Here is a 10,951-nt window from a genome sequence, read left to right as displayed (position 1 = left end):
TGGATCAACAATTTATATCAACAATGAACGCAAATAGTTACCATCGTAATTTTTCAAATTTTTTTTTTTTTTGGCTTTTTTTAACATACTTGTCGTTCCATAAGACTGCCCGGCCGGGCCCCGGTGGTAAAAGTACAGATATTGTTTTTTACAGATTGCAGGAATATAGGCAGGCACATAGGCAGGTAGGCACATAGGCAGGTAGGCACATAGGTAGGTAGGCAGGATTGCAGGAACATTATTTTAAAGATATATTTACGTCATTGCAGGTTGATCTTCCTCAGTGTCGTCATTTTTGTTTTCAGGACATTTCCGGATCCAGCTGTTCAAGTGATAATTGTGTAATACATGTCAAAATGTATCATGTAACATGGATGTTCATTATGATACACATAATGTCTTAATTACATAATGCTATATCTTGTGTGTCATAATGAGTCTAAAACATTCAAACTTACGGGCTTTACAATAACTTTTTGTGTAAATTACTTCGTATTATAATAGCCATCATGTATTCACTCTTATAATTACTTATATTATAAAAGAAAAATATAGGGAGCCTGTCTGTGTATGACTGGGCTATACTCTCTATTGCATGTATGTGTTTAAAAGGCGTTTTTGTTATATATAATAAGTATATTCGACATGCCTGGTTTTGCATTTCTTTCCATCCTTATCCTTTTTCTTGTCCCTTAAGCCATTCCACCATGTCTTCATTTTTGTCTGTATTTGCTGCCCCGGCATGTCGTCTTGGCCACTATGATGAAGGTAGAAGAAAAACAACAAAAACATAGAGGGAATCTGGGACCAGACCATACAATCAACCGTATATTGATGCTTGTCTTGACCTTTGCAATCAGATTGCAAATTATTTTAAAAACTGAACATACTTTTAATACTTCATGACATAATAATTATGTTAATAAAAGCATCTTAAAAAACTGAAAAGACTTCTAATACTTCATGACATAATACTTATGATAAATCATCAACACGTATCATCAACTGAACCCAACAACTTTAGATATTTTTAAAGGCTTCAATATGATGTTATTTACAATATGGCCGTCGTTGCTTTTCTTAAATTTTAGTCCTGTACTTATTTTTCCGTACTAATATTTTTACTGAGTAGGCAACGACTACGCAGTGTATAAGAACATTATTTTGAAAAACATATTTACGTGTTTGGTTGTTGAATGTCCTCAACGTCGTCATCTGAGTTTTCAGGACATTTCTTTCGGAGACAGCTGTTCAAGTGATAATTGTTAAACATGTGTCCAAAACGAACCATGCAATGAAAAAAATGTTTTCAGCATGATTCATATACATACAGTTAATTGTAATACATAATGTTACGTATTGTGTGACAACTTCTCTAAGATATTCATACATGCGGGCTTTACAAGAACATGAGTGCACATTACTAAGGTATTACTACAATAGTTATCATGCACATCTTTATCAGCAGCGTTGTTTTTGTCGTCTCTTTACACTGCACGAAACCAATATTTAAGGCCACACCACCTTAACTTTATGGATGACATCCTCTGAAGACCCCCAAACTAGTGCGCGCGGGGGAATAAAAAAAAAACGTCCAAAAATAAAAATGCTACTAAACCACAGGAATACAAAGCTGGTACATGTATTGTGAATTTGCAGCAGTACTTAGCGACGTATACGACAAGCCGGCAATGCTGGCTTTTGGCAGAATTTATGAATCGGCACTGAACGTATGAACTTCATGAGTTCTGGAGTCGTGGAGCTTCGGTAGCCTGGATGCCCGGCTCCATATTGTCGCTAACTACCATGGACTACCCAGGCCTAGAGCCAGATCAGATCTAGTGCCTCGGCGGACGTGATCTTTTTTTTTTTTTTTGACAACAGGCAAAAATCAATGCGCGCGCGTATGTCATCCATAAGATTAAGTCGGCGTGGTCTAAGCATGCTTAAATATCGATAAGGCTTAAATATTTAAATATAGTTAAGCAGTATTTAATATGACAAAACTAACAGTAACATGCCAATGAACATGTCATAGAAAGGGAAAAATATGATCTGTAGTTACGCACTCCCCAACCCTTGCCAACATTTCAACTGTACCTAGTACACACAGTTCAAACTCTAAATTACTGTAAAAATTACGGAGATTCTTTCCGGACGTTTCGAGTTTCTTCAACGTCCCTAAAGCCTCGGTCACAACCCGCCGTACGTGCTTTTTGTCCGTACGTTGTTTGGGAGGCTACGCCTGCTACGTTTTTTCGTGGGGAAGGAGTGGCATCGACGCACGTCACTCGCACGTCAGTGTACGGTTTCGCAAGGTGTAAGAGTGTGGTCTGCACGCCACGTACGGTACGTACGGGGCACGCGCGTCGCCCGTACTCACACGCACAGGTGGTGAATCCGCAGACCGCACGTAGAAAAAGTTTAACATGCACTTAAAGTTCTACGGCGTGTCTGCGTGCTCCCAAATCCGTAGGATTCCGTACGGAGGCGGTACTCACCACGCACGAATGCCCTACGTTTGCCCACGTTTTTGCACGTAGACAGCACGCAGAAGCACGTACGGCGGGTTGTGACCGAAGTTTAAAATGAACTAAGGTAACTAGTTAACGCTTACAACATGAGAAAGACCTGGAAAAAGCAGAACGAAGACTCCGAAGTGTAACTGCTACGTAAATGAGGATAAGGTAGTTCCTATGGTAAGATACGATTGAACTGCTACGGTCCCTTGGGTGGTGGTAGGGCAGGGGGTCTAACCTTTACTAACAACGTATAACTCCACACGACCAGTGGTTAATAATATAGACATACCCGGTTTGTTTGCAGGCCTTTCCTTTGTCATTGGACCAAAGGGCGTCCGAGAAGCTCACCACAAAGATGGTTACAAACAGAAGTAGACAAAAGAACCGCATGGCTGAAGAAGATCAGTCCTGCGTTTTGAATGATAGAAAAAAAGGGAAGTCATTTTATAAGAATAATTATTTGAAGACAGCAGAGGAAATGTACTTCTTCTGTAAATAATTTCATCAGGTTGGTAAACGACTGAATAGCAAAGTTCTTTTTATCACAACCATTTATTTGTGAGCCGATGTTTCGATGACCTTCTGTCATCTTCATCAGGGCAATTCTGACTGGTTATCTGTGCACTGACACTAGATGTTACTTGGTGCATCTAGCTTAAGTGCACTAAAAACTAGCTTAAGTGCACTATGAACAATGTAACACCTTTAGTGCACTATGCACCAAGTAACATCTAGTGTCAGTGCACAGTAAACCAGTCAGAATTGCCCTGATGAAGATGACAGAAGGTCATCGAAACATCGGCTTGAAAAATAAATGGTTGTGATAAAAAGAACTTTGCTATTCAACGGTACTTCTTGTTAAAATGGTGAGAATGGCTTTAGCTTACCTCAAGGCTGCGTACCAAACCAGCGTTAGATGTACAAGTGGTCCGCCCTTCACGTTTATATTGACTGAGTTCCACCTTGACGGTTCTCTGGTTTTTTATGCTCTCACAAATCGTTCCCGTGGGAAAGGATTTGTAGGTAAGGAGTAAATCTTGCAAACCAAAGCCTCAGTAATCGGTATGATTACTTTCTTCCCAATTGGCAAACTTTGTTGTGTAAGAAAAATTACATTTTGTTATTGTCACCCCGGCGTGTTTTCAATCAGCCACACAGAAGCTAGGCTAGGTCGTAGATTAAACTTTGTGTCTAATCCAGGCACAGATTGTAGTTGATTACTCATAGTAATGACCTTTCTGAGATGCCTATTGTACATTTCTGTTGGGCTGTTTAATGAAATGTTTATATTCATAACCTGCCGACCATATGACGGTAACGGACTGCAGTGACAAAGTATGGGCAACTTGAAAACACTGATTGGTTTTATTACTGACTTGGATGAGCTTTCTGATGATATTTTGGTACATTTACTTTTAAGAGGTTCTAATTTTCTCTCAACAACGTACAATATTCAAATATTACAACATGTCCAGGTATTTTTGTTGGAATCAAACCGTTTTTTTTGTAACATCGTTTATTGATCAATCCCGTCAGCATTTATATACATGTATATCAGTTTCACCTGTCCATTGATTTATCATTGTATTCAATTGCAATATGTTATCTGTGCTTTGCTTGTTGTATGTATTATGTATTGTCTGGCGCACGTGGCGACATGAATATAAGTGTAATTTAAGTGTGTCGCCACCGCGTCTTGTCACTATATGTTTCAATAAAAAAGTATGGGCCCATTTCACGTCCTTGAACCTAGTCGTTACCTCAGTTCCAAACAGCGGCTTTAATCTTAGAAGGTAGCGATGCCGTGTATTGAGTTAGAGCAGAGATAAATCTTCAAACGTTACGTCGATTAACATACTTTAAAAATTCACATTCAGGTAACCAAATGTATTCCTTCCTTGACTACTTCCTCTCTCAATATCCCTTTCTTCTTCTTCTCTCTCTTGATCATTCATTCAATGCAATTGAGGCTCTCTAGTCAAGCTTTCCATAGCTACGGCCTGCAGCAGAGCAGAGCTCTTTTTTTTCTTTATACAGCTCTTTGACACGTGAAGAAGTGACATGGGTTTGCCCATGGGTTTAGCCTCTTCAAAGATGATATTTGTGTTATTTACTAGGAACATCATTAACTTACTAGTAATAAAACATTGAACTTTATATTTGAATATAGATGACAAACCAGTGACAAACCAGTTTTAACGGTTAACGTCATTCAATTTGGCAAAGGTATGAGGTCGTGTAAAACTGTTAAAATTCAAAGTAAAGAGAATTAAAACAAATGGCAACCATGCGATCCCCTTTGCTCAGAATGGGATGTTCCAAAGGTCAGGCTTAGAAGGGCCGCTTAGAAGTCGAGTGACCTATGTCCGCGCGTATCGATCGGGCAAACGTACCCCGTACTTTGTAACCTCTAGACGCTTGCAGAGTAACAGGTATATATACGTCTGTCTCGCAATGACTGAGAAGACTATCACAACCACCGTTGCCCTTTTGTGTCTGTACGGTTTCTTCAAAGACATGCGACCCGCTGTACCCTTCTTGACACCTTTCTTAAGAAGTGACCTTAAGAATTACACCGCTGAAAAAGTGAACAACGAAATCTATCCAATCCTGAGCTACTCCTGGATGGCATCCCTGTTTCTGGTGTTGCTGATCGCGGACTTTGTACGATACAAGCCGGTACTCGTGGTGGGAGGGGCGAGCTACGTGGCGACATCCGTGTTGTGGCTGTGGGGTGAAAGGTTAGAGGTTATGCAGATCGCACAAGTTGTGTATGGCCTGGCCACAGCTACAGAAACTGTGTATTTCTCATACATATACGTCATCGTGGAGGATGATTATTACCAGAAAGCAACTGGATACGTCAGGTCGGTTGATTTCATTAAACATCAAACATAGTAATGAAAAAATTCGGACCTTGATGTACCTTGAAGCGAGAGGGGTCTGTACTAATAATAGCTCCATGGAGGTAGCTCCATAATAGGTAATTAGTATGTAATTAGTGCAGATCCTATTGCTTGAAGATGACTTGTCACGCCGAATGGCGGTTATATCAGCTATACAGATATACAGAGTGACAGCGTTTTACTTGTATTAACAGTGTTTACATTCACAGTTGGTATGTCTAATTGTCATATATCAAAGTATACACAGATAAATAAAAAACAACAATAACATCTTTAATATGTTTCATGATACTCGACAATTGTATTGCTAGTAATCAGTATGTGCGATTTTTTTTTCAGGTGCACTACGCTGTTGGGGCAGTTTCTGGCCTCGACTATTTCGCAGATCGTGATTTCTTTCGATAAAACTGACTACCTTTTATTGCACTACATCACTCTTGGTAGCGTGTCTGTATCTTTTCTTCTCAGCGTATTTTTGCCTCCGTCTAAAAAGTCACTAATGTCCCAAAAAACAACTATGTCACAAACTGATCTTTGCAGAGGGCATAATGAATATAACGTTAACTCAGAAACTCAAGATTCACAAGATTCGTATCTAGGACTGCTTGATGGAAACAAAGACTCCCAGAGAAACCTAGTTTGCGATGCATCTACAAATTTTGAAACAGAGAAGGGGCACGATATTGAAAGCGGTGATAACAAAATGGCGCCGAGCATCCCGGATACTCTGGAGGACGCTCAAAGCGCATGTGTTAAAAACGAAGACGAAAGTAACGTCTTATCCACACATTCAATCTCACGATTTAACAACTTTTTCCAAGACTTGAAAACATGTTACAATAATCGGAAAATTATTGTTTGGTCACTTTGGTGGGCTCTTGCGACATGTGGCAATAACCTTGAAGTAACGAACGTCCAAAACCTCTGGTATGTCATCGAACCGGCGTCTGCGAACGGTGGGCTCAATAACGGCATCGCTGAGGCCATTACAACTTTATTAGGTAAGAGATCAGCTTAACTGTTTCATGCCTTAATGCCTTGTGAATCAGACCCCAGTCTGTAAACACATAGAGTCAAACTCTTTGTCAAGCGCTAAATACAAGTTAGTTATACCTTATGTTGATTTATTCAGTGATTGATTGAATTGTAAACTATCCTTCAATGTTATCAAATGGTTAGCAAGTTACCATATGTACATCTAGATCTATAAATATATTTTCTTTCTTTATCATTTATCTCAGGCATCACTCGCCATATAAAAGAAACATAGAGGTATAAATACACACAATAACAATATTTAAAAATATTTCTATGAGTACAAATAGACCCAGATATTGCGGAAGAATCTTTTGCGGAATATTACATCGGATTTGAGAACAGATTTTATAATGTTATTTGGGAAGTTGTATAGACAGGATATGAAAGAATAGCATGTTTGTGCCATATAGCGTCAAATGGGTCTGTCCTTTTGTAAATAAAAATATACACAATATATGTTGATTTTTTTCACATGTAGGAGCATTGGTGTCGTTTTCCGTCGGTTACATGAAGTTGAACTGGTCCGTGTTTGGTGAACTGACGCTAGGAGTTATGTCAGTGGCAGAAGCCATCTTATTGATTACCATGGCAACGACAAAGAACATCTGGGTCTGCTATGGCTGCGGAGTTCTTTTCAAAATATCCTACTATATGCTAATAACAGTAGCAAGGTACCATGCTTTTGGCTTTTCTCTCATAGAAAAATAGAATGTAGATTTCACTAAAATGTGCTAATATTTCCCATTCGCTAAATTCTAGGTTTCATGCATGCGTTATTAGTGAAAAATTCTGTTTTCTATACATTTTACATAAATTGTGTGTATCTAAAAAATGAACTATTGGTACGAAAACGTTTGTAAAAAGTACAAAATGATGGTTAACTCTTCAAACTCAGTTTGTAATTATGCAAGTCGAAGAGTACATTTTCATTTAAACATCAGAAGACATCAAAAGGTTTGATATTCGTAATCATTGTTCTAATGTATTATCCTGTATGTTTCATCCTGGCAGTTTCCAAGTCGCACGTCTACTAAGTGTTGGCCGCTACGCTTTGGTTTTCGGTTGTAACAACCTTCTAGCACTGACCCTACAAGCCGCCATAGTAGCAGTTGTTGTGGATAAGGACACGCTCAATACCGGCATACGTGCACAGGTATATTTTCACTTGTATTTTTACCGTTTAACTACATTTTTGTTGTGATTTCCTTTGTTATGTAAAACAACAGATAACAATGAGTAGGGAAATGGCCTGGGACACACACATAAATAAGGCAAACCGAGCTCTGGGCTTCCTCATATTTCATATTAGACGCAATCTCAGGATATGCCCCAAAAGAATCAAGGAGAAAGCGTACAAGGCATTCGTAAGAAACATTCTCGAATACGCCTGTACAGTCTGGGATCCGTACACCAAAACGTGTGTGTGTAAAGTGGAAGCGGTCTAGAGGAGGGCAGCAAAATTTGTATTTGGCCGTTACTACAACACTTCCAGTGTGAGCAGTATGTTGGCAACACTTAGCTGGCTATCACTAGAGGAGCGCAGAAGACTCGCACTCCTAACAGTCCTTTATAAAATCCAACATGGCTTCATACAGTGCCCTATTATTAAGTTACACTACCACCACGATAGCGTCGACCCCACAACAAACAGTTTCGCCTTGTCAACACCCGGACACAGTACAGAGGGGGGTCCTTTTTGCCAAGAACAGTAAGAGATTGGAACGGTCTTGAGAGCGTAGCGGTGGAGGCAACGTCAGTTGACGCATTTGTGTCACGTACCTCCGCCAGTCACTGAGTAACAGGGCAGACAGTACTATTAGATTGGCCCATAGGAACACATGCTTAAATACACTATTAGAAGTCCTCATGAAAATACTTGCCCATAGTTCAATCTCAAAATATTTTCTGCACCAGGTAGCCACAAGGGTCTGATTCCCAAATATAGAAAGGAAACAGGGGGTCGACCATCTCAAATTCCCGCCACAGCTGATGATAGTTTCAAAACCTCAACTTTGACCTACATTTTCCATGGTATCCATCCGCCTGGCCAGACAAGACCTAACCACTCACATCTCTCATTACACCCACTAAACTGGTGAAATAAACAAAACTTGACCAAAGTAGGAAAGTTTAGACCCTACCTGTGCCTTCCAGCCCAAGAATCTCCAAAATGGACCAAAACTTTCAAGAGAAAAGAGGATTTTCAAAGGTATTAACTAGTCACTACAATCGCCATTTTGAGGCCTCTACTGCGCAATGCAAATGTGGTGTCTGTCCTAACACACCCACACAAAGGCCCTGCACGGAACCCCGACCCAGGCTATGGTTAAGAACTACGATAATGGACTATGGCTATTAAATTACAGTACTGCTAAGCCACAGTATATTTAAGTTCTAATGTCTATGTGCAGAGCGGAGCGCGAACGTGGATAGAATATGCCGGAGTCAATAATAAATTACGCCAAAAAGCAGTTACTCAAGCAACTGGATATGATTTGAAAATCATATCCAGTTGCTAGAGTAACTGCTTTTTGGCGTATCGTATTACCTTGATGTTAGGCATCAACGAGAAGAAGAAGATAACTAAATATTCCATAGCCTCAAGTGCAGACTGTTCATCATGTTGTTAACAGTATTTTTGTGTTATTCAAACACAAAAAGAGCCTTGGCAGAATTCAAAACACCATAACCGTGTACAGCAGTAAGGTGCTTTCGGCATACTGCCAAAGACTATAGTCTTACGGTCAGAACTTCATTCACCTTTCTCTAGTTGAAATTGCCCGAAGCGTACGTCACATAACCTGGGCTAAATAATTTCCTTTACAACGGGTCAAAGCTTCTTGGCAATCAGCCTCATCTCCACGAAAAAAAATATACTGCTGGAAATCATGTTTATCCTTATGATATGAGAATTTATCATGAAAGTTCATCTGTGTTGGTAGTAATCATAGTAAAACATTGAACTCAAGGGTTACAGAGCGATCAAATTTTCGACGACCACTGTCGCCTTCATCAGGATAATTAATGACCAATCACTTCACAACGTGATCTCGCGAGAGTTACGGTTTACAAACACGTGACCTTATTCACACGAGACTTTACTGATACGTGACGTAAGCAATTGATCAAAAGTGCCAGGAAGTTTATATCGTCCACCATCTCTATTCAGTGAAGGCTGAAATGCTCTGATATATATATATGGTTTCCTTAATGCCTCTTAAAAAGTAGTCCTATTCAGTGTCCAGTATTCTTTGTCCAGAAAGACGGTATGGCCCCGGTGATTCGATGTGGATGTGTTGAGAAACTTCAGATGACAGCGAGCTGAATAGAGATGGTGGACGATATAAACTGGCACTTTTGATCAATTGCATACGTCACGTATCAGTAAAGTCTCGTGTGAATAAGGTCACGTGTTTGCAAACCGTAACTCTCGCGAGATCACGTTGTGAAGTGCAAATAGATTAAAACTTGCACCTTCTCTGAAACTTTGCATTGACCAGGAGATGCCATACAAACATTAAAATATCTTGGTGTTTATCTTAATTATAATCTATCATTGTAATCCATCATTTAATGAACATGTAGACAAGGTTTGTGGCAAGGTAGCACATAGAATTGGGCTAATGAAACGCTTTAGACCTTGCCTAACCCTTAACATTGCTGATATGTTGTACAAAACCATGATATTACCCATCTTCGATTATTGCGACACGGTGTGGGAGGGGTGTGGAGCCCTCAAACAGAGACAGCTACAAATTCTACAGAACAGAGCTACCGTGGCCGACAAGGACAAACCTGCGTCGTCTGCGCGCACACCTGCGTCGCCTGCGCGCACACCTGCGTCGACTGCGCGTATACCTGCGTCATCTCTGCAAAGAGCTTCCTCGTCTGCGCACGAATACCTGCGTCGTGTCTGCCAAGAGCTTCCTCACGCCTGCACAGAAAGAGCTTCCTCGTCTGCGCACGAATACCTGCGTCGTGCCTGCCAAGAGCTTCCTCACGTCTGCACAGAAAGAGATTCCTCGGCGACCTCGCTGCGCGCAACGAAAGCTCGCTGCACGGAAGAATACGTGTCACCCCTGCCTTGTTGAAGAATGGACAGTCCCCTATTATAGGTCAAGGGTCACATCGCAGTGACACTGTTCGCTGTCGTTTTTGTTTACTTCAGTCTCAAATTTGTTTCAGTTTTTATGCTTGCAATGTCCAGCGCGTTTATTAATCAATAACGGGCCCGTTAGTGATAAAATTAATTAATAGAAATCCTGCATAGATTATGTTAATATTGCGAAATCTGCCCCCTAACACCAGAACACCTCGTCTTCAATCTTCCCCGGTAAGTGCCCGTTGTTTATTTGCATGAACAAAGCGAATAATTCCAAAGAAACATTTTGAGGACATCCTATGGCAGTCTGGGCATCGATTCTTCCCGACCCGCGACGATATACACGGTTTTTAGACCGGATTTGAAGTAGGCGACGATATGGG

General features: G+C 40.4%; 2 protein-coding genes across 2 annotated transcripts in view; one reads left to right on the top strand and one right to left on the bottom strand.

Moving 5' to 3' along the window:
* The window catches only part of LOC109479131, a 12,971-nt gene extending 9,503 nt beyond the window's left edge, over positions 1–3,468 (bottom strand). Inside the window, exons 1-2 of the mRNA XM_019781001.1 lie at positions 3,410–3,468; positions 2,812–2,930 (exon numbers count right to left, since the gene is read on the bottom strand). Of these exons, the coding sequence (XP_019636560.1) occupies positions 2,812–2,912 (101 nt within the window). The 5' untranslated portion in view covers positions 2,913–2,930; positions 3,410–3,468. The remainder of the gene's footprint in view (positions 1–2,811; positions 2,931–3,409) is intronic.
* A 1,508-nt stretch (positions 3,469–4,976) lies between these two features.
* The window catches only part of LOC109479130 (thiamine transporter 2-like), an 8,977-nt gene continuing 3,002 nt past the window's right edge, over positions 4,977–10,951 (top strand). Inside the window, exons 1-5 of the mRNA XM_019780999.1 lie at positions 4,977–5,389; positions 5,768–5,986; positions 6,215–6,429; positions 6,945–7,137; positions 7,478–7,619. Of these exons, the coding sequence (XP_019636558.1) occupies positions 4,977–5,389; positions 5,768–5,986; positions 6,215–6,429; positions 6,945–7,137; positions 7,478–7,619 (1,182 nt within the window). The remainder of the gene's footprint in view (positions 5,390–5,767; positions 5,987–6,214; positions 6,430–6,944; positions 7,138–7,477; positions 7,620–10,951) is intronic.

The sequence above is a fragment of the Branchiostoma belcheri genome, unplaced genomic scaffold (assembly GCF_001625305.1).
Source record: "Branchiostoma belcheri isolate BF01 breed outbred unplaced genomic scaffold, Haploidv18h27 scaffold47, whole genome shotgun sequence".
Lineage (NCBI taxonomy): Eukaryota > Metazoa > Chordata > Leptocardii > Amphioxiformes > Branchiostomatidae > Branchiostoma > Branchiostoma belcheri.
Note: the sequence above shows the minus strand (reverse complement) of the source record. Positions and strands in the feature narration are given on the sequence as shown.